This window comes from Cenococcum geophilum, assembly GCF_001692895.1.
Source record: "Cenococcum geophilum 1.58 unplaced genomic scaffold K441scaffold_43, whole genome shotgun sequence".
Lineage (NCBI taxonomy): Eukaryota > Fungi > Ascomycota > Dothideomycetes > Gloniales > Gloniaceae > Cenococcum > Cenococcum geophilum.
This window is the reverse complement of record NW_027137601.1, coordinates 778,632-803,088: the sequence shown is the minus strand read 5'-3', so window position 1 is coordinate 803,088 and position 24,457 is coordinate 778,632. Positions and strand designations below refer to the sequence as shown.

The 24,457-nt window shown below is 36.2% G+C and overlaps 3 protein-coding genes across 3 annotated transcripts; 1 reads left to right on the top strand and 2 right to left on the bottom strand.

The window, feature by feature from the left end:
* Positions 1–8,779: 8,779 nt before the first annotated feature.
* K441DRAFT_707493 (oxidoreductase) lies at positions 8,780–9,873 on the top strand (the record flags this gene model as incomplete). Its single annotated transcript, XM_067653726.1, has 3 exons — positions 8,780–8,816; positions 8,859–9,241; positions 9,281–9,873. The coding sequence occupies 3 exons, from the start codon at positions 8,780–8,782 to the stop codon at positions 9,632–9,634; spliced, it is 774 nt and encodes a 257-aa protein (XP_067500459.1). The 3' UTR covers positions 9,635–9,873.
* Positions 9,874–9,934: 61 nt separating this feature from the next.
* Positions 9,935–10,235, bottom strand: K441DRAFT_577438 (uncharacterized protein; the record flags this gene model as incomplete). The annotated part of the gene is made up of 2 exons (XM_067644241.1): positions 9,935–10,060; positions 10,107–10,235. Coding segments are annotated over 2 exons (255 nt in total), but the record flags the coding sequence as incomplete, so codon positions are not given.
* A 91-nt stretch (positions 10,236–10,326) lies between these two features.
* Positions 10,327–10,641, bottom strand: K441DRAFT_577115 (uncharacterized protein; the record flags this gene model as incomplete). The annotated part of the gene is made up of 1 exon (XM_067644225.1): positions 10,327–10,641. A coding segment is annotated over one exon (315 nt), but the record flags the coding sequence as incomplete, so codon positions are not given.
* Positions 10,642–24,457: the final 13,816 nt, after the last annotated feature.

Below are 24,457 nucleotides of genomic sequence, written 5' to 3'. Positions count from 1 at the left end.
CGCGGACGCTTTATTAATATAATAAACTTTGCAATAAAGACGAATATAAAGGAGGGTAGTATTCGCGTCACTAGGCTTCACTTATAGTAGGTCCCTTATTTAAACTAGCTAGTTTATAGAGAGTGCGCTACGCATTTAGGGATTATAAAATAAATTTTCTACTCTATCCGTGGCCTTCGTAGCTTCGCCTTAACTATGGATAAAGTTCCCTTATAAAGATCCTTATCTAGTCCTAGCTGGCATTTGCCCCGCTATTAAAAACTCTTAGCATTTACCCCACTAACCTTTACCTCTACATGCCATTTTGTGGCGAAAAGCGCGTTTAAACGCCAACTTCTCTCTTTATTCGCGTTAAAAATTAAACGCCTCTTAAACGTATGTATGTATATATGTATATTCTATTATAGCTATATACTAATTAGGGTATAGGCTGTTATAAAGCGCTAACTAAATACTTTCTGCTATTAATATGCATGCTCTAGTTTAGAAGCCAACTATAAGAACTATATATCTATTACCTAATATTATACTTAACTAAGGAAATAGAGGAAAGAAATGCGTTACTATTAGAAAAAAAAAGGTCGGAGTTTAAAGGCAAGCTTAAGTAAGTAGTTTTTAACGCCTTGTGTCCGTAGGGCTATTCTAGCATTATATGCTTCTTAATTAGCGATGTACCAGTAAAGGTATGTATAGAGGAGGCTTATAGTATATTTAGTTAGATAATTAAAAAAGGAATTCTTAAGAGTTTTTGCTTATTAACGTCGGCTTTTATACTTTCTATATCTTATACGCTTAAGTGTAAACGTCCGGTCTCCTTTATAAATTTAATTATAGCTTTAACTACGCTAATATCTAGCTTCTAGCGCTTAATTGGGCTATTAATATTTCTGCCTCCTTTTTATCTATGTAAGTAACCTCTTAATATATATAATAGGTCCCTAAATCGATCTCTATACTACTCTCTTAGTTTAATCCTTTACTATACCTACCTTATATAAGAGAAAAGGAAGTGTTATATTAATTCTATAAGCCCGTAGTTGTATAACGCCGTCTCTAATACATTAATTTTATGGAGATATTCCTTTAAAAATGACTTACTGGTCTATAGCTGTATAAAGATGGCAGCTTTTAAGCTAATTAGCTGCTGGTATAATCCTATAGCCTTTCTAAGGTAGAGTACTACGTTAATCTTCCTTATAAACTTATCTGTATTAGATCTTCCTACTAGAAGCGGTCCTATTATTATTTTAGCTCTTTTTAAGGCTTGCGTTATAAGGTACCATAGGAAGCCGTCTCTCTATAGTAGCTCCTCGCTCTTTGGTCTTATTACTACTTTAGTAAGTTTATTAGCCTTTTCGTTTCCTATAAATCTTAAGTAGCCTAAAATCTAGTATAGCGTGATATTGTTTAGCTAAAGCTTTTTTAAGATATCTATAACTACTTCCTAGTAGGCTCTAGCCTTCTAGCTCTATATTAATAGCAACGCTAATTATAAGTTGGAGAATATTCTTATACTAGAAGCAGGTATTAGAAAACCTACTTAGTTAACAGCCGTATATATAGGGTCCTATAGCTAGTTAGCTGCCTTATTAATTGCTAGAAGCTCTATAAAGTAAGTATTAGCTTAATTAGAGCTCGCTACTATTTTTAAAAGTATTACTTTAGATAGCGTAGTATATACGCCGATTTCTGCCCTACTATTATAAACTAATATATTAATATATATGTTAACCTATTCTAGCTTATAGTCTTTAATAATAGCTTAAGCATACTCTTTATCTTTATATATTACTATATTAGGCTTAGCTACCTACGGTGGGCATATATACGGTTTAACCTTTAGCACCCTATTTACCTAGATATCCTTATATATCTCTACTGTCCTTTAAAGCGGCAACTAGTGCTATTTATAGAGCCTCTATCTTTAAATTATCTAATAAGGATATAATTTGCCTAGTTTATAGATTAATACCTAGAACGCGATAGCCTAGTTATATAGCCTTTGCTTAAGAGGAAGTAAGCTAGCTTCTACCTCCGCTATTAGCAAAGTAATAGTGCGGAACCCCCTAATAATAGCTTATACCGTAATCCTCTGCGCCTACTAAAGGAGCTATATTAACTCTTATATCATAAGTGGGTACTATATTAGTAACGCGTAGTCTACTACTAGTAGGACCGAGCTCTTAGCTAGCTACTTAACGCTCTTAAACTATAGTCCCTTTAATCTACGCAACGCTAGCGCTACTTTAGTGGCTTTGCCTACCTTATCTATTAGGTATACCTTAAACCTTAGCTCCTTATTAAGAATTACCCTAAGGATTTTAATATCCTATATTAGGGGGATTCCTTTTCCTTTAAATTGGAGTGGCGTAGTAGTATCCCTACCCGCTTCTTTATATCTAGTAAGGTAAATAAATAACGTTTTCTTCGCTTTGAATTAAGCTCCACTAGTTCTCTCCCATTTCTCAAGTATCGGTATAATCTCGCCCTGGATAATCTACGTGTTTTCCTCCGCTGTAGGGCCTATAACCTATACCGAGTAGTTGTTAATAAAGGCTATGGAGCTGCTATTTCTAGGTGCGCTTTGTATAAGATCCGCGTTAAAGAATAAAAAGAGTATTAGGGCTAGTGCTAATCCCTACGGGAGACCCGCCTATGGCAGCGCCTATACCTCTAATATATATCCATTAATTAGGATATAGGCTTAACAGTTTATATAAAAGTCCTATACCTATTATATAATTGTCTGAGGTATCTATCGCTGCTATAATCTCCTAATTTCCGGCTTAATGGCTACGTTATTATACGCACCCTTAATATTAAATAATACTAGGGATAGTGTCTTCTTTTCTCTCTACGCTCTGAATACGTCCTTATAGAGATACGATAACGTATATATTGTTAACCTTTGCTTCCTAGCTCCGAAGTATATCTTAAATAGTAGGCTATATTCCTTTACTAGGTATACTATCCTCTCTACTATAAGCGATTTAAGTGCTTTTCCTAGCGTTAGGAGGAGGGAGATTGGCCTATAGTTGTTTGCTACTATATAGTCCCCCTACTTCGGCTTCTATAGTAGTACAATCTTTACTACCTTTTATTTATATAGTACCTTTCCTATCTTAAGTGATTTAGTAAAGAAAGTAGTGATCTTACTACTTAGTACGGGCTATAGCTTTCGCTATACCCTAGTTAGTAGGCCGTCCCTTCTAGGAGTCTTATCTAGGCTAGTCCTAAATATAGCTGCCTTAACTTTATATTTGGCGATGGGCTTCTACAGCAATTGGTTATAGTTAGTTATAGCTTCCTCTTCTTATTCGCACGGTAGCGGGACCGGAAAGAATGCCTAGAGTAGTTCTCTTATAATATTATAGTTCTCTATAACGACCTCTCCCTATCCTCTAGCCTTCTTAATTAGTGGTATTCTAGTAAACGCGGATATAGCCTGCGGATTAAGGTATTTTAACGCTTTCTATATATTGTTATTATTACTAAGGAGTTTGTCCTAATAGAGCTTCCTATATTGCCAAATAGTCCTATAAAAGAGCTTCTTCGCTCTTGCTGCGATATTGTATAGTTTAGGGTCGTCCCTTCCTTACCTCTGTATCGTACTATTCCTATTCCTTTAGTATATATATAACTTCCTTAGCGTTATAAGATCTTCGTTCCACTATCTTTTTATATATAGTAATGGCTTAGCCCGCTAGCAGTGTACTTTAAGGGCTTTGTTAATCTACCTGTTAAGGTAGTTAACTATTTCATCCATATCTTTTATAGGGAATCCTATCTCTTTCTATCGCTTTATATCTTCTTAAATCTTATTCTAGTTTATATTTTTAATAAGTAGCCTCTCCTAGTTTTCCTACGTGTCTATATTGACCTAAAAGCTAGTATAGATGGCTCTATAGTCTGACTTATACTTATGCTTTTAGATGGCGTACTTTACTAGTTTACTTACTAGGCCCGGGGTTGTAAGTATAAGGTTAATTGTTAATATTTGCCCTACGTTGCTCTTAAATATATATACTCCTATTAGAAGTAAGCTTTAAAGTAACCAGTCCGTTATAAAGTTAATAATTAGCGCGCTTTCTTCCTGCGTTAGTATAGTACTAATATAACTTTCTCCCTATAGCGGATTGTGCCAATTAAAGTCGCCTATAATTACTACCTTGGTATATAGGTTATACAATAGTTTACCCTAGATTAGACTATTGATTATCTCTAGCCTATTAGAGAGCTTCTTTAAATTCTCTTCCTTAGTTCTCCTTAAATACCTATCTAGAATATATACCGACACAATTATAAGTCTCCTTTAGCCAACGTACGCTATTACCGCCGTAATGTCTGCTAAATCTACCTATAGCTATATAGCTGCTAGCTCTCTAAATACCTAGATATATAACCTAACTAGAGGAAACCGCTGCTTCTTACTTATTAGGATAAACCTTATCTACCATAGATTTAAGCTAGCTAGCACCACTTCCCTATCTAAAAGAAAGTAGTAAGGTTCCTGGCCTAGAATAAAGTAAAAGTCCGCTAGTGCTTTGTTGTTATATAGCGCATGCTACACTTCCCTATACTTTTTTATATTTGCCTAGAGAATCCAAAGTTCTCTATTTATAGCGCTATTATATAAGAATCCTATCTATCTCTTTCCTATATACTAGGCATTTACGGTATAAAGCTTAGTAAGGACCCTAACAGTTTACGTAGTGTAGATTGACCGTCTTATATTGGAGATGGCCTTCCCGCCTATATATTTCGCATATATTAGGTCGCGTATAGTCTTTAGCCCTATATTTAAACCTTTTACATTTATAATATACTATAGGGGTACGTCGCTCCTTAAATGGTGATATAATAATCGTATCTCCCCTAAATGACACGTTGTTTAACGTAAGCAGCTTCTTTATATCCTCCTTTATTGCTACTTTAATAATCACTAACGCGTACTGGCCGCGCGGCCTTGGTTATTTAAGCCATCTTATTATACATACCTCTATACTATTCTCTATCCTAAAGCGCTCTATAGCTGACTTACTTACTTTTCTACTATTAATACCTATAGCTAGAGGTACTTTAACCTAGTCTGCCTTAACTATATACTACTTAGGTCCAATAAGCCTCGCCCTAGGGATATGCGGTTTAAGCCATTAGGTAGTTATTTACCTAAACGCAGCTTCTTTATCTTTTTCTACTAAGAATCTAATAATACTCGCGCTGTCGCTTATTTGCTATACGCGGAAGTCCTTAAGTATAGCTCCCGTAAGCCTATTAACATCCTTTATACCTTACGTAATAGTTTACTTTACTACTTTAGTAGTAGCTACCTTCTCTTTTGCCTTCTTACCCGCTTGGCTAATGTCTATCACCAACTGCTAATTGGGTTCCTTAGAATTCCTAGCGCTCGTCATTTATAGTAAAGTTGTCTCTAGCCCTACTATGCCTCTACTTACCGCTACTAATGCCCATAATTGTATTAGAGCTAAGGGAGTGTTTAGTTACGCTTATAAGGACCAGATGGCTTTTTAGAGTTTAGTATTTTGCTTTTTAAGGCTTCGCTATTCCGATTTAATATCTACTAGTTTATTTCTAATACTCTTAATAATGCTATTCTGGCTTATAATAATATTACTCTACTATACTATAGTTTCTTTAAGGCTTTTAATAAGTCGACAAAATTCGTCACGATTAATACCTCCTCCTTTACGTTTAGGTAAGGTAGAGACTCTTACTATAGGGAATAAAGGCAGTATATACTGCGTAGCTTATAGTCCAGTTTATAGTGCGGTTGTCTACTATTTAAACTATGCTAATCTTTAAGCGGTTCGTGTTTTTAGCGACTGCTAGGCCTTTTATACCTTCGCGCTCGGTTTCCTTATATATCTTAGTAGAGCTACTAGCAGGTCTAGAGGTGGTGTTACTAATACGCGTTTAGGGGTTAAAGCAGCTATTAGGGCTCCAGGGCTTCTTTTAGTGGGCTATAGGGGCCGCCTTATAGCAGGAATTAGCTAAACGAAAGACCAGAATTCAATTAAAAGAAAGTCCGAGATAAATATACTCCTCTTTTAAAAGTTCTCTCTGGGGCCGTATACCACGCCTCTTAAATTATAAGGTGGTAAATTCTATAGGTGTTTTTAAAGAGTTAAGTTAGTTAACCGGAGGCATAGCTAAGGTAGAGTTGGATTGGTTGGCCCGCTTACTAAAACTCCGCACAGCTATAGGCCTAACAGCCACTATAAGTAAATTACACCGTAATAATTAATTATGTGGTGTGGGGTTATCTTTATTTTACACTAGCTGGGATTAGTAATCGCTTTAATTAAAGGTACTAACCCACGTAGCGACCTTATATAAATTTGCGCGCCACAGCAGATATAAAGCTAATAATAACTTCCTAGTATTGTAGTGGGGCTCTAAGGCTTAAATAAGACCCTTTTATAAGTATTATAAGTGGTAAGAGCTTAACGGTAGTACTTTTATACGCTAGGCGTAAAGGCAATAATATAAACGTAAATTTATAGGTAGGAGGGGTCCTAAATATTTAAAAGTAGCTATAGCACATAACTTATACGGAATTATAGTAAAGCTCAACGTGTACGTAGAGTTATAGTCGCTTAAAGTCAAAGTACCCCTTATATTTTCCGGTATAGTGGGTTTTCTATAACCTAGGGACGGATATTATAAGAATAGGCTAGTATTTTTAACAAATAAAAGGGTAAGAAGATTTAATAATAAGGGCGAGAAGATTTAATAATAAGGGCAAGAAGAATTAACTAATAGAAGAAAAATAACTGGCTTTAAGTCTACTTTTCTGGCATAGATCTAAACAAACCTATAAGCTTTACCCCTAAATTAAAATCATTCGGAGCTCTATCTTTAGAATTAGACTTATCTTCGATATATTGCTTAATCGCACTAAAATATATCTATAGTATAAACGCGTCTTAATTAATAGCTTCGGCATTTAAAAAATTTTCTAAGAGGGAGTTATCTTTTGTAAGACGTGGCCAAATAAGCTTTAATATTGCCCGGAGGAACTCCTTAGAAATCCCGCATTTACTATAAGTGGATATTATAGATGCCATTTTAGCAATATTTAACTAGGTAGAGCCTAATAGAGAGTAGTTAGGATTTTTAACTAGCTCCTTACTATTTAGTATAATTGGAATACCTAGAGTGTTACCTAGTAATACGTTAAAAGATAAGGAGGGCGACAAGAATAAGGAGGAGTTAGGCACCTACTCCCGCGCTTACGCTTACGTTTGCCTCTAGCGTTTACCTTCTTCCTTTTCCCTTTTCTTCCTTATCTTTCTCTTTTTCGTACGCTGCTGGAGCTTCCTACGCTTATTATTTAACTCCCTAGTTATTATAATCTATAAAGTGTCCGCTAGCAGCTCCTCTATACCATACTCTTCCTTATTATAGCCCGCAGTCGCTAATATCTTTAGCTCCTTATCCGTGGTATAGTCGACGTTAGTAGTAAAAGGGAAGTTACGTGAGCTGTTAGTTAGTACATTGCCTTTAATGCTTAAATCAATAGTGTTTTAGCCACTAGTAGCCACGGTAGGTTGTGGAGGTTATTTATAATAACCGTCTAGTTTAGGCATTGTAAGTAGCCGTACCGTTAGCGCTACGCTTAGTAGATAATATAAGGAAGACTACTAAATGTTTAGTAGCATCTGTGTTGCCATATAAGGTATAGGCGATATATAAATAGCACTGCTACTAGTTGTAGCGGCTAATATATAGTTTTAAACCTATGTTATAAGGATTTGCTTACGGTTCTATCGCTTCCTAGATATCCTAATTATAGCGTATATAACCGATTATACGGTTAAACAAGGAAGCCGAAGGGTTAAGGCAATAGCTCTTTAGCCCTACCCTAAGTATTATAAAAGGGAATAGATATAACATTGTTTGTTATATATAAGGTATATACCAGAATTATAGGCTTAATTATATTGGCGCTTAGGTCATCTAGAACGTGGTCTACGGATAATATTTGGCATATTAAAAATGCGCTTATATGTTTACGAAAGTTAAATAGGATTCTAATAATATAGAACTTAAAATTAGCTAAGTTTAGTATAAATTTGTATATTAGCTGTACCAATTTAGCTAAAACTCTGTCTACTAGTGTTATTAAAGCTTCGATTATCTCTAAAAAGCGTAATAAGTTTAGAAGCTCAGGTGAAGATTTTCTAGTCGGTTAGTAGGAGCCGTTAAAGGTACGTCTATAAAGCTTAGAGGCGGCGTAATATGCTAATATTTTTCTTAAGGAGGCTGCGCAGTAGACATAACCATGTATCGNGCATGGGAAGGTCCGCATCGTGAAGTTGAGCGGTAGTAGTCGCGAGAACTGGTTGAGGTTCCGCAGGCTTCAATTGACTCAGCAACTGCGCCACGCTAAACAGCCGAGCAGCACGCAATAGCGTTAATGGGGACTGCGGCAGTGCTTTCACCGCCACCACGCCACACTTGAGAGTGTTAGTTCCTACGCTAACCAGTTGCCCATTTACTCTACATTCTCTATCCCTCAATCTCGAAAAGTACCTCCTCGACAACCCTATGGCCTGAGCGGGTCGGCCGCCCTCCCTGCTAGCATAGCCAAGGGGTTCGTCCACTCTTTAAGACATGAGCATCTTGAGTTTAGTGGCTGCAAAATCGCCTTCTGCTAAGGTCTGACCCTGCATCCTGCAAAACCGCTTTAATAATACAACGCCACACTATGGGGCTGTGCAATTAACACCACCCGCCCCGAGCGAAGGTGTCCCTAATGCGTGTCTTCGTGACTGGTGGCGCTGGCTTCATTGGTCGCGCTGTCGTCCAAGAACTTCTCGATAATGGCCATTAAGTCCTTGGCCTTGCTCGTAGTAGCGCTGACGCTGAGATACTCACCAAAGCTGGTGCAGAAGTTCATCAAGGGGACTTAGAAGACCTTGAGAGCCTGGAGAACGGCGCTCGCGCCACAGAGGGTGTCATTCACCTGGCTTTCATCCACGACAGCGACTTCGCCGGAGCTGTAAGGGTTAACAGAGCAGCCATTGGAGCCATGGGCGAAGCAATGGCAGGGACAGAGAAACCACTCGTCATCGCTTCCGGCACCTTAGGTGTATCCAGTGGGAAGCTAGCGACCGAAGAAACTGACCCGGAGCGCGACCACCCTATGTCCGTTCGTTACTCGTCAGTAGACTCAGTCTACTTACTCTCAAAGGGAAAGCAAATGCGAGGCTCAGTCGTCCGACTGCCGCCTGTTATTCACGGTACAGAAGATTAGGGCTTCGTCCCAACGCTCATCGGCATAGCGCGGAAAAACGGCTACGTCACTTACGTCGGTAACGGCTTAGCTCGACGGCCTGCCGTCCACAAATCGGATGCTGCGGTTCCGTTCCGCCTCGCGCTGGAAAGGGCAAAGGACATTATAACGGCAATTGGCAAGCACCTTCAAATACCGGGAGAAAGTAAACCTCTTAGTGAAGCAGCGGAAACTATGGAAATGCTGGCACACCTTACCAGTATGGACACACCCACCCCAAGCGAGAAGACGCAGAGGGAGCTGGGCTGGAAGCCATCGCAAATTGGCCTGTTGGCGGACATGGAAGCGAACTACTTTTCTCGAAATTTACATTAGTCTCCCATTAAAGCCCCATAGGCTCAGCGAGAGGAATGAGTGTACAGAAGGTCTTGTCTCTGCCTGGGATATTGCTTATATTGGATGGATCAGGCATCTATTGTTGATGCCTAAGGCAACAAAGCTATCGCCACACAGTAGTCCTAACTAGGTCTCATCAATTATCTCATTTGTCTATAAATCGAATAAAGCTTCGGCCTCGGCTACCGCTTTCTCTTAAATTTTTGGACTTATACGATTGATAACAGCCTTCCTCGGCTTATATTTTTGAGAGTTGAATGCTAAGTAATTCTTAGTTATCTACCAGGCTAGAGGATTAAAGGAATTAAGTCGGTGGCACGTACTCCCCTCAATACCATTAGAATCATCTTGGCACGCCATAGTGCGAGATGACTGAGACCAAGCCATAAGCTTAATGTGATATAACTACATAAATAAGCGATTGTTCATCAAATGAAGCAAGGGCACTTACCTTAAAGTATGGCTGTGTGCAGTCCGGAAAGCGTAAAACACCTATATCTATGACAGTCTTCTCGTGTTTCTCGACCTTAGAAATGGCACTTTCAATACAATCTATTGTTGCACCGGACTGAGCAACAATTCGAGTAAGATTAGTGATGGGAATTAGTGTCGCATCAAGGACATCTTAATCGTTGACCAGTTTATGAAACCAATCCTTAACCTAACTAATGTTAGTAATGGGCTGGATAGGAGAACACATGCTGTACCTTTTTAACAGTTTTAATATCAGGAGACCCGTCTACCTTAAACCAATTTCTCTCATTTCGCAAAAAAATTTCACGCTTACTGACTGGTGCTCCAAAGGCCTCGACCATTCCATTTTGCTTAAATTCACATTTAACCTCTTTCCACTTCCTTTTTCCGGGATTCATCTTTTCGAGCATTCGCATTGTTCCAGCAATTATAACTTTCATTTCTACATCCATTGCCTTAATTGAATTTTTAGAAAGTTGGCCATACGACGGGGCAAGGTTAAGATGGAGGAAGTTATTGCGAGATGTCTTGCTAACCCTGGTCTGGTATTCTTAACATTAATATGGTTAAGAGGGAAGCTGCGAGAACAACTAAGCTATAAATCGTAAGGTGTAGTAGACCTTAGAGAAATCGAATTCGCGTATAAAACTCAAGACGTTTTTGCCATTCTTGATAAAAACCTGTGTAGTGACAGAAGCATTGCCGCTAGTAGCATTGCCGCCAGTCGCAGACCAGCCATCTGCGCTATTTAAGGAGGTCGAATAGCCCTTATAGCAGAAATATTAGCTCCGAAATTAGGCGAGAAAAATTGACAGCCTACATCCGGTATCGTTCTTTGTGAGCCGTGAAGACTTTTGTAGTTAGTGTGTCTATCACGAAGAGACTGCCCGAGGTAGGAAGCGGTTGTGCGAAGAGACAAGCAGGACCATAGTACCTAGGATTATCGTATATTAAGGTATGAGTACCAGTGGATTGATTGCCATTAATATAGCCAGTCTGTGTATTACCACCTTTGGAATCACCTCCTTTCGGACCACCGTAAAGTTGGATACCAGCCTAAATGGCACAACCACCCCAGGAGTGCCCACCCATGGCAGTACCTGTGGCCTGCTTTAAGTTACCGACATCTTCTTGGGACTTAATTATGGTATTTGGTGACTGTTGCACAGTATAGCCGGGTGTGGAATAGGTTGACGTTGCTAAGAAGTGCATAGTGACGAGGAGTAATTAATTATAGATAAAAGCTGGTTACAGAATTAATAGCTATGAAGGTAAAGGGCAAAGACTCTTCCTATAAATCTTTATGTAGGTTAAATTTACCATTTAATAAATTTCTTTTATCTATATCATTGTGTAACTGCCCAAAATACTTAGGAGAAGGTTTAATCTTAAAGCCTTGTCAGTGACATAGAAACTATTAGCTGCCCAAAATGCTTATGGATTAATCTGACAGCCTTATCAGTGACGTGGAAACTATTAGCTGGCCAGAATGCTCAGGGATTAATCAGACAGCCTTGTTAGTAACGTGGAAACTTAGCTGGCCAGAATACTCAGGGATTAATCCGACAGCCTTGTTAGTAACGTGGAAACTTAGCTAGCCAGAATGCTTAGGGATTAATCCGACAGCCTTATTAGTAACGTGGAAACTATTAGCTGGCCAGAATACTCAGGGATTAATCCGACAGCCTTGTCGGTGATGTAAAAACTATTAGCTAGCCAGAATGCTTAGGGATTAATCTGACAGCCTTGTCGGTGACGTGGAAACTATTAGTTGGCCAAAATGCTCAGGGATTGATCTGAAAGTGTTAAGGTAGGGTAACATGGAAGTTGTCAGCTGGCCAGAATGCTCAGAAATGCACCTATAACTGGTTGAGATTCTGGGGGATTATCTAAAAGCTTTAATATAGGGTAACTTGGACAAACCGTTAAGTAGTAGATATAACCCACACGATATACTATCTTTCAGCCATCATTAAATAGCTTCTTCGGAATAACGTTTTTATTATTCTAACTAGCTTACAATATCATATTTACTACCGTCCGCCACTATACCCAACCAACCCTTTACTGCGAACTTACAACGTTCTACACCTGGTTATACTGTACAACAGTCTCCGAATACAAGTATTAAAAATCAAGAGGATGTCAGGAATTTAAAGCAGGTTTCAGGTGAAAGCTATGGAGTTGGTCAATCCGGAAGTACTAGCGGCAATCAATCTGTACAGAATTAAAATTTTTGATAGGTAATGCCTCTGGTGGCTATTTGTAAAAGGAACAGATACTAATATGTGCATAGGATATAGATAGTTAAGCTGAAGACTTCTACCAACCATATTACCGCTAGATCGCCACTTCAACAACGGGTTCTAGTGATCCCAGAACTTTGTCAGCGCTTACTCGATCGTATATCTGTTTCATATACTTTACCTATTCAACCAGGTCATTTGTCCATTTATTCAATGTACTTAGCTGCTATATATAGCGACTAAAACAATCACACCATTATTCGTTAAGAACGTTCAATTGGCAATGTATCTGGTTCTTATGTTTAATATACATTTATTACTTTGCTAGTTTATTAATCCAACCACTCAATAAGCTCCTTCTGGCGGGGGTAAGGGCACTAGAGAAGTAGTACTAGCGTAGATGCTGTCAAGGGCACGAGGTCGTGGTAAAGCTGCTGCTCAAGACGGGTACAAGCTCCGCCTAGTCCATATGCGGCTAACTGCACAGCCCAGAGTGTGGCGCGGTAAGGCGGGGGCCAGACTTCAGCGGATAGCGATTTAGCATGCGACTAAACTCAATATACTTACGTCTGAAGAAAAGTGGCCGAACACCTCAGTGACACTACAGGGAGGATGGCCGACCCGCTTAGGCCATAGGGTTGTAAGGTGGCGAATTCTATAGCTGTTTTCAGAGAGTTAAGTTGGTTAACCAAAGGCTAAGGTTGAGTTAGATCGCAAGGCTGCGGGGCTGAGATCGGCCCGCTTACCAAGTCTCCACACAGCCATAGGCCTGCCAGCCATAAGCTTGGCTTACTAGATGACATAAGTAAATTATACGGCGATGATTATGTAGGACGTGCGGGGTCGTTTCGCACTAGCCGGAATCGGTAATTGCTTTAATTGGAAGTATTAACTGGGGTAGTAACCTTATATGAATTTGCGCGCGATAGCAGGTATAAAGCTAGTAATAACTTCCTACTATCGTAATAAGGCTTTAAGGCTGGGATATAACCCTTATATGTATATTATAAGTGGTAAGAGCTTAATAGTAGTGCTGTAGTAAAGGGATATTGTTTTGCTATAAAAGAAGGCTCTAAGCGAATTAGGTGAGAAGGCGACGATATAAATATAATTTATAGGTTAGAAGGATCCTAAATATTTAAAAGTAGCTACAGTATACTATTTATATATAATTTTAGTAAAGCTCGACGTGTGCGTAGAGTTATAGTCGCTTAAAGTTAAAGTACCCTTTATATTTTCCGGTATGGTTAGTTTTCTACCACGCATGGAGGGACGTTAGCAATATTTTTAATAAGACGTCTATTGATTCTCCTGTAAAGATAGGTTGGGCTCTAGGCATATTAAGAAAGATGGGTGTTATGGCGCTGGCACATTGCCGTAGGTTGCCGTAAATTTCCATTATGTAACGGTAAAGTACCGTTATGTGACTAGAGAACTGTATATAACTTTAAGCGGTGCTTTTGTTCTTCCCCTTTTCTTTCTCTAGCTTTAGATCCTTGTTTATAGACTACCAATTGTATAGGCTTATGCGTCCCTCTTGCTGTGCTTGTGCCTTAATTAACTAAGTCGCTAATAATGGGCACGCTTCTAAATTTAGGGGTTCCTTAAAACGGTTCTAAATACTTTCTATAGCTTCCTTCTATATAATATGCCTTCTATCTCGCTCTAATAAATATATATACTAAGTAAGGTCTTTAATATATCTATAGAACCTTTATTAACGGCATTTAGTAATTTAGATAAAGAGGGTTAGAGATTCCTTCTTAGTAGTATGAGTATACCCTCCCTCTATACCTTCTATAAGTATTTAGTAGATAAGCCTACTAGTGTATATACACTATTACTTACGCTAAAAAAGGTCTTTAAAGCCGTCTTTAAAAGTATAGACGTTATAGATTGTCTAAGAATTATCTAACTAGTGGTAATAAAGAAGTAAGTATCCGCTCTCTTTTTAATAGAAAAATCTAAACGGATAGAAGTACTTAGCATTATGGACAACGCTAGCCGTAAAGTGGCGATTAAAAAGCTTTGGTTATGTAAAAAAAGGCGTATAGAGAAATGGGGCTCTTGCTGTTCCATAGCACCTATAATTAGAAAGTATAGTACTAATCTTATAAAAGTAATTATATATAACTATAAATAAGTTAGACTAATAATTAAGGAAGAAGGCAGCTTAAGTTAAGGACTAAGAGGTATAGTTAGAAGGCGGCTCGGAGTATTAGATTCTCTAATAGCTAAGAATTATAAGGATTATATAATAAGCGTGTAGATTTTTTAGGAGTTTCTAACTATTATATATAAAGACACTTATTAGCACACTAAGATAGAACCGTTGTAACTACTATACCGTTATAAGGTAAGCGCTAAGGAAACGGCTTTTAGATCTCTTTAATTATATATTACTAGTAGAGAGCTTTAGATTAGTTGCTAAGGCTACTAAGCTTACTTACTTTGCAGCTAATAAACTTTATTTAATTAACTCTAACCTATAATAGTTAAAACGCGAAGTAATTTGTATTAAAACTTATTATAAAGCACTAAAAGAATATACTAAGTCTACGCCTCTTAAAGCCTCCCTAGTAACCCTTCTTTTATTTTATTCTATCTAAATTGGGGACTAAATCTATACGGCCTTTCTCTAAACTTTTAACCGTTTTATACCTCTAGTTATATATTTATTAACCTTTATTAAATTATTTATAGAGATTATACTAGGCCTATTGGATCCCATAGCCGAACTTATCTAGTTATTTTACTTGGATTTATTAGAGAGCTACCCTAAGTTTTAAGTATATTTGGTCTACTATAGAGCCTTTTCTAAGATATAAGTCTTAAAAGCCTCTATGATATCTATCCTTAAGCGTTTAGGATCTAATATGTCGTGCTAACTACTAACTAAAAGACCGTTTATCCAAAGCGCTGAGTTTCTTATAATTATTAGGCCGCAGCTAAACCCATCTTTTTATTAGGGGGTAGGCTGCTTGCTAAAGTTTAAGATTAGCCTATTAGTAATAATATTACCTAGGGTTTTAATATGTACCGCCTTAATATATTTAAACTTTAAGTAGCTAAACTCCTCCTGCTATAATGTTAGCTATATCTTTAATTATTTAGCTAAACCCTAACTTACTTATATAAGCTTTCTAACTTAAGTTAATTCTAATGTGCTATTAATAACATCTCTATTTACTATTAAATTATAGTAATAGATCTTTTCCTCTTGCCCATTTATCTTAAGTAATGTAAAATAGTTACCTTTGCAGTTTAATGGGTAAAAGTATACTAGATAAGATTCCTCTTTATACTTTTTTTGGGCTTCTTTATAGAACGCTTTAACTTTCTTTCTCTAACCCGCTAGAGGCCTGGCGACGCGTTTTATCTTACCGTTTCTGCCGAATTACTTAAATTGGTTTAGTGGAATACTGTAACCGTATCTTATAAAAGATGGTTTATTAGACATTATTATGCTAGCCATTAAAAGCTATCTATTAAACTATTTACCTTAGCGAAGCCTGTTAAATATATTGTATAGTAGCTCTATTCCGTCTTCTATAAAGACACTATTGTCTTCTTTAAGCTTCCGCTTACCTAGGACTTTAGTACTAATATTCCTTATTAGGCGGTTAATAGCAGCATCTAAAGATCCCTTTAGTATCGCCTCCTATGCTAGAAATATCTGCATTAGTCTATGAGCTTCTCTTCTTAGATAAGTAACTTACCGCCTCTAGCGTAAAAGTAGCTATTAATTTCCTGCACTTTTCTTCTAATATAAGACTCTCTACCGTTAGCAAAGTGAATAGGGAGTAAAGGTTAGGCTTTCCTTTATTTATTAACAGCTCTAACTGTTAACTTAGAATTTAAAGCAGTTGTATACGCTTTAAGTCTGCCTAAATGTCTTTAATTAGGATATTAAGTTACTCTATATCTTTCTTAGTATACTCCCTACTTAAAATTAATTTTTTAGCAGCTAATGGGTATTTAGGGGGCAAGCTGCTTACTAGATGTTTGGGCTAAAGAGTATCCTTAGGCTAAGTTCTTTTATAAGCTTTATGCTTAGCTTATGCCCTTTACTAAGCTCCGTATTAATTCGCTTCCTTTATAATTATCTGTTCCTCTCTATAATACTAATATCTATTAAATTGCTAGATCTGCTATAGTCTTCTCTTATAGTTAGTCTCCTAACACCTCTAACCTACTTCCTAGGTTGCTTAGTTCTTGTTTGCTAACCTTACATTCTATCTAGTACGTAAATTAATACGCCTCTATGGTCTACTAGCTTATTCCTCTTAGTGCGGATTATAACTTACGCTAGTTTAACCTGCCTATTGTACCACTCCTAAGCTTTTATATACTCTAGTATGTTAAATATTATAACTCTTTAGGTTTTAGATAATTCTACTTTTAGTATACGTATCTATATAGAGCTATCTAACCACTTACCTAAATTTAGCAGGCTTAAAAGCTCCTTACTATCCGCCCGCAACGTTTATAGGATTCTTAAGTAAACCGCCTTTGGAATCCCTTGCTAATGCTAGCTAAATCTATAGATAATCCGGACTGCCTTAAGGACTATATCCCTTACTATGGTGACCTCTATAGAAGGCGAGCCCACGGTAGGGCTAGGTGATAAGGAAATACTCTTAACTAATATTAGTATCTTCTCTCTGTGGATCTCTTCCGTCTAAGGTAAGATAAATATATTTCTTTCCGTCTGTTACGCCGGTGTAGCTAGGGCTACTGTGCTTAGCGGCGGTGCTTGAGGTGGGGTAGTACGCCTCCCCGATTCCATAGGCTCTAGTTATTAATTTTAACGCTAGGGTGGTCCTAGATTCTAGGATTCCTTTCTTTATAGGTATACCGCTAATCTATTGGCGACCTATTGCCAATTCTACTCTTATGAAATCCTCTTTAGTAGCATTAACACTGTCGCCTAATTTAAGGTGGTGTACTTCGACCTTGTTATTATATATACCTTTATCCGGTGCCGGTAATATAGTGGCATCTTTCCTAATCTTACTATGTCTATTACTATCTTTAAGAACTCTATGTTTATCCTAATGGACTAGCATATCCCTAGACACTGGAGTAGCCGGTTAAGTTAAGCGATTAATGCTAAGGCTACTTTTACTTTGCTATAGATTGAGCTTGCCTAGAGGGTTGTCTTTCTTTACCTTAGCCTTAGCGGATTTTAGAGACTAATAGGAATAACCCTTATGTCTTACGGACTTTGTAGCTTTATCCTCTATATCCTCTTAGAGCTGCTATGGCCCTCCGGTCACATCCTATGTGCCACCATTTATATCGCTATACTTTAGGATTATATTGGCTAGAGATTAAGTAGCCTTGGGGGCTTTCTTATATAGACTATGCACGAGCCGAGGGAACTAGGCCGATTAATAGTAAGATCCTCTAAACGGGATGCGCTCTTAATAAATAGCCCTTTTACGTACCTTGGGCTGAACCTGCATTCCAACCATTGTGTTTTGGGTGACCTTAGTAACGAATTTGTCAAAGAGTATTAGCAGCACTTTGCTTTCACTAATTGACGCTCTCGCACCCTAAGTTGTTGAGTAACCTTAAATTAAGCTTAATGAGGCGCTTGACGCCTTATAAAAGCTTTGTCTTTATAAGGAATAATAGGAAGACTGTAATAGAGACATAATTATAACTCTATTGAGGCATGAGCGACGACTCTAAAATTAACGAAGTTAGAACACCAAATAGCAATTAATTATAACGTATTTTAGTGTAACCAATCGCTTAATTGCGACTTTATAGGTGTAGATATATAATATTATTACCTAATTTTAATTTTTGGTGCATTTTGTATATAAATACTAAATACAACAATACCCTTGGTATTACGATACGGTCGGCTAAATAAGTCGTATCGTTATAAGGGGGTTTGACTGTACTAGACCTTCTAACGAAGGTCTGGTACACGGTTCGGATTTTTATTAGTCCCGCGCGGGGTATTTAGGCCTATATANACCTACTTTNAGCNAAATTGTCTTAACTNNNANAGCTCCCTAAGCTATTCCTAATNGCTAGAATTACNAAANCAAACCTGGCGAAGAAGACTACGTTGCCCGATTTGCCCGATTCTAATTTGTTATCTCATCGTCGCGCTCGACGCCCCTAAGTCGTAGCAGCCTACGACTACCGCCGCCCTCTTCCTACTGTAGCTAGAGTACCTAAACTAATAAGCTAGCTTTAAATAATAACTAAGGACTACTAGTAGGTATAGATTTGCTTTATAGAAGGGGGTAAGCTTTAGGTAGAGCCTCGCGTAGAGCTTTAGTAGAGGCTTATGTAGAGCCCTACGCAAAGCTCCGCGTAGAGCTTCGTATAGAGCTTTATATAGAGCTTTGTATAGAGCTTTATATAGAGCCTTATATAGAGCTTTGTATAGAGCCTTATGCAGAGCTTCGAGCAGAGCCTTATATAGAGCTTTAAGGAGCTTTAAGCAGAGCTTTAAGTAGAGCTTTAAGTAGAGCCTTATATAGAGCTTTATATAGAGTTTTATATAGAACTTTATATAGAGCCTTATATAGAGCCTTATATAGAGCTTTATATAAATATATAGGCGTATAGATATATATTTTTATACTAGTAATTAATTATAGAATTTATAGAAATAATTATATAGGAAATTATATAGATATTTATTTATTTATAGTAAGGCTAATAATACTATACGGCTCCTAGATCTAGGGCCTAGGACTAGGTAGTAAGGTATTAATAAAAAGTTCCTTAGCGCTATTAGCTAAGCTATAAAACTAGTACCTATATAGAACTATAGGGGTTTATAAGAAAACACTACGCGCTATACTAGAATATAAAGTAGTAGTTCTACTAGTAGACTTATATATTAATATAACTACTATATAGAGAATAGTTATAGTATAAGGCTACCTAGTAAAAGAAAATATACGCTAAATACTAAAACGTATATAAGGATCGAGGGCCCCTTAAAGAGGTAATACGCCTAAGTATATTAGCTAGGAAGCCCTCTACCTATAGGTAATAAAGAGAGAAAAGAAAATANANAAANTATTAGCTTACTAGGNGGAGACNTAGCGCNGTATTAATAGAGTANTACTATAGTAATAGAGGATAAGAGGCTATTAGTATAGATAGAGATCTACTATACTTATTATAAAATAGGTAGACCTTAAATAGAAGGAGGTAGTAAAAATATAAGACGTAGCTATATAGAATACCCCTATAGTTAATACTAAATACTCCTCCTATATTAAAGGACTAATAAGGTAAAAATCTATAGCCGCTTTTTCTATTAGAGATAGAGATTTTTAAGCCTAAAATATATAGTTAGTAAGTATCTATATTCTAAAAATACTATATACCTTAATTAACACTTATAGATAGCCTATTTAGTTAGTATATTATATACTACTTTTCTATAGCTACTACTTACTAAGGTACTAGCTATTTACTAGTATAGGTATAAATAATATTACTTATACTCTCTATAAGTAGGGGCCTATAAGTAGTATTAAAATAGCTTATAGGCTAAGGAGTTTTTAGTAGTTCTAAATAGTATATAAGATTTAATAGGAGGACACTAAAGGATATACCCCTTTTAGCCTCTTAAAGACTAAATACCGCTGCCTAGCTATAGGTAGTACGCTAATAAATTACNAGATACTCCTACTGCCCCCTTTAAATCTTCTAATATACCTAAAAAGTATAGTATATAAGGTAGACCTAAAGATAAAAAGATATATTAGTTTAGTAAAAGTAGAATATATAAAACTAATATATCCCTATATCTTTAGGTCTACCTTATATACTATATTTTTTAGGTATATTAGAAGATTTAGGGGGGGTAGTAAAAGTATCTAGTAATTCGCTAGTGTACTACCTACGGCTAGGTAGGGGTATTTAGTCTTTAAGGGGCTAAAAAAGGGCGTACCCTTTAGTATCCTTTTATTAGATCTTATATACTATTTAGAACTATTAAAGAACTTCTTAGCCTATAAGCTATCTTATTACTACCTATAGGCCTATACTTATAGAGAGTATTTAGGTAATATTGTTTATACCTATACTAATAAGTAGCTAGTCCCTTACTAAGCGGTAACTATAGAATAGTAATATATAGCGTACTAACTAAATAGGCCACCCATATATATATTAATGTAAGGTATTTAAAATATAGATGCTTACTAGTTATATATTTAGGCCTAAACCCTCTATCTATAGTAGAAAGGCGACTATAGATTTTACCTTTATTAGTATTAACTATAGGGTGTTCTTTATAGCTGCGTCTTATATTTTTACTACCTTCTTCTATTATCGCTTTTATTTAAGATCTGCCTATCTTATAATTAGTGTAGTAGATTTCTATCTATATTAGTAACCTTTTATCCTCTATTACCATTATAGCGCTCTACTAGTATAGTATTAGGTCTCTGCCTAGTAAGCTAATAGTTTCTATATTTCCTTTTCTCTCTTTACTACTTATAAGTAGTAGGCTTCCTAGCTAGTATATTTAGGCGTATTACCTCTTTAAGGGGCTATCGCTCCTTATATATATTTTAGTATTTAGCTACATAGTTTACTTTCTACTAGGTAGCCAAACACTGCATAACTACTCTCTATATAATACTTAAGCCTACTATATAACGTCAAGTAGTAGAACTACTACTTGCGGTTATGTTACGGGCGCGTGTATTCTTCTATAAGGCCCTTAAAGTTCTATACCAGGTAAGTAGTTTTCTAATAAGAATAGTTAGTATAGCGCTAATCGGAGCTATTTACTAGTACCTTACCTGCCTAGTCTAAGCCCTAAAGGATTTAGGAGACGTATAGCATTATTAAGCCTTACTTACTACTATATTCTCTTAAGTAATGGACGTAATATATTTAAAAGAGGGTATCTTATAGTTAAAGTAGTAATTTATAATACACTATGGAAATAACTAGGCTAGTTATCTATAAGTCGTCCTATATAATGTCCTACTCGTTTTAGGTTTAACCTATCAGCTCTATCGTAACCCCTAGGACCTTACAGTACGTTGCTGCCGTTAAATATGCTCAATAATGGCTAGCTTTTGGTAGTTTTACTTTCGCGGCTTCTAGATGTCAACTTTACTATTAATACTGCTATAGGTAGTAATTGCTAATGAACCTTGTATTCCCTTAAAAACTACAATAAAGCTCGTTAAATTGGGCTAGGTGAGTACGAAATATAACGCTATAAAAGTTTTACAACTTAATTAAAATAAACCTATTATAGGACTAGTTTAGCCTAGTATAGGATTAACTCTAACTATTACTAAGATTTCACTATATAATAAGGAATTGGATCTATCAGGTAGGGCTGAGGGTCCTATAAATATCAATAGACTATTATACTCCCAGCTGAGAATGCCCGTTATTGTATGTATAATGTATCTTATATTACATAAGGGTACCCGAGTTAGCTCCCTTATTACTCACGTTCTATATTAGAGCATCATTATCCTTCTATTTATAGGGAAAAATCCTCTTAATAAGGGAAAAACCTAGGTGTTTCCTTTTAGTATAGTCTATATACGCTCCGCCTATACTAGCCTACTTGCCTTTATAATTATTACCTTTTATACTATACTTCTTAGGTATCTTAGAAGGTCTAGGGGGTAGTAGGAGGTCGTAAGTCGCCTATCGCCTTTAACTTAGTAGGGTTATTTAGTCCCTAAGCCTAAAAAGGGGCCTATCCCCTATATCCTCTTATTAGATCTTCTATACGCTATCTAAAACTACTAGAGGACTTCTTAACCTATAAACTATTATACTGTTTTATATAGGCCCCTACTTATAAATAGTATTTAAGTAATATTATTTATGCTCGCTCCAGTAAATAGCTAGTCTTTTACTATATAGTAGTTATAGAAGAGTATTATATAGCGTATTAACTATATAGGCTATTTACATATATAGTATAGTATAGTATTTAGGATATAGATACTTACTAGATATATATTTAGCCCTAAGGCCTCTATCTATAATAGAAAGGCGGCTATAAATTCTGCCTTTATCTGTCCTTTATATAGAGAGAAAGTTAATATTATTTATAGGGTGCTTTATATAGTTCCTCTCTACGCTTCTACCGCTTTCTTTTAGTATTGTTTTTACTTAATATCTACCTATCTTGCGATATATATAGTAGATCTCCACTTATACTAGTGGCCCCCTATCCTTTATTATTACTATAGTGCTCTACTAGCGTGGCGCTAAGTGTTATAGTAGCTCTTATATTTCCTATTCTCTTTCTACTACTTATAAATAGAGGGCTTTTTAACTTATAAGCTTAGGCGTAATGCTTCTTTATAGGGCCCTTGCTCCTTATATACGCTCTACTATTTAGTATATCTTCTTCTTTACTAGGTGGCCTTANACTATAGATGCCCTCTATATAGCAGTTGCTTCTATATATACGTCTAGTAGTAGTAGTAGTANTACTTTACGTTCTATTACGGTATATAATGTCCTTTTATAGGCCCCTATAGTTCTATAGCTATTATTTTAGCTATTATTATATATCTCTAGTAGTTTAAATATAAAGAAAATAATTAGAAATAGAAATAGGGGTAATACCTATAGGTATTAGTATTAATTCGCTTTTATAGCCCTTAATTNTAATTTTTATAGTACGCCCTATTAGAAAGGCTTAGATAAACTTAATTATCTAGTTTAGGAGGCCTTTATTTCTTAGGATTTATAAAAGTCTCTTATATAATATATTATTAAATATTCCGCTTAGGTCTAGGCTTAGTATANATATAATATATCCTAGGTAAGCTTACTATACCGCTTAAATACTAGAGGTAATTAGAAAGAGGGCTAAAAGGGTTAATCTTTTCTTTCTTACGCCTATTTATATCTACGGTAGTAGCTTTTATNCTTCTGCCGCTTCTTATATACATTTTATAACTATCTTTTTTAAAAGCCTTTTTAAGGTTAGTAGCTTTCTAAAATAGAGTAGTCTTTTTTTATACCTTTTATAAGACGACTATAGTTATTACTTTAAAGTATTTAGGTAGTTCGCCTCTCTAAATGTAGGTAGTTACAACGTTAGCAAATTATATTACTACTACTTCTACTACAGCTTTAATTGCCTTATTTAGGGTCTTATTTAGCCTTAACGCTTTACTAGTAGGGAGCTTTTATATAGTGTCCTTTATTTCTTTTACTAATATTATATAACTTATATTAATAGATAAGGGGTAAAATTAGCTACTAATATTCTATAGGTCTATTTAGCCCGCGCCTAAAAAGAACCTCTACTAATATTTTAATATTTTCCTTATTATTATTTATATACTAGTCCTATTCTATCTAGTAAAGTATAAATAGGTAAAAGTCCCCTAGCGTCTCTTTAGCAGCTTGCCTACTTTACTTTAATATACGCTAGAGTCCCTTATTATATAGTTTAGTAGAATCTAAGGTAATTTCTTCTAGGAATTAGCGCTAGCTATTTCTATCCTCCTTTATATTATCTTCTTAGGCCTATTNTTTAGGGCCTTATAGCTCTATTAGTANTAGNCTTTATTAATTACNNTATACTATTACCNTACCCTTTTTACGCCTATAAGTAGTTAGGCCATTTCTAGCGACTATTTACGGTAGACGTATTTTCTAGGCTAGGCCTTTAGNTAGTATTTTTTTTAAGTAGTTACTTATAATCCTTTAGATATTCTCTAGTAATACCTAAGGTATAGCTACTAGCCTATTAGTAACTTTCTAGGTATACTTTTTTAAGTTAAATTTCTTAGTAACGTATCTTTAGCGGGTTTATTACGCTAATGTGGCGATATTAAGTGTTATCCATATAGGTATATAGTCTAAGATAATTACTAGCTTATCTACTTTATAAGGAAAAGAAGGGTAAGTANTAACCTAGCCTTAATAGTAAATATCTAAGGCTATAAAGAAAAACTAGAAGCTACCCTTAAGGTCCTAGGGGTTTAGGTAGACTCTAGGTTAAACTAAAATAAGTGTATTATATAGACTACTTATAAAAGAGGAGTAGTACTTTTAGCAGTATTATAAATAACTACCTTAATATAAGGACCCT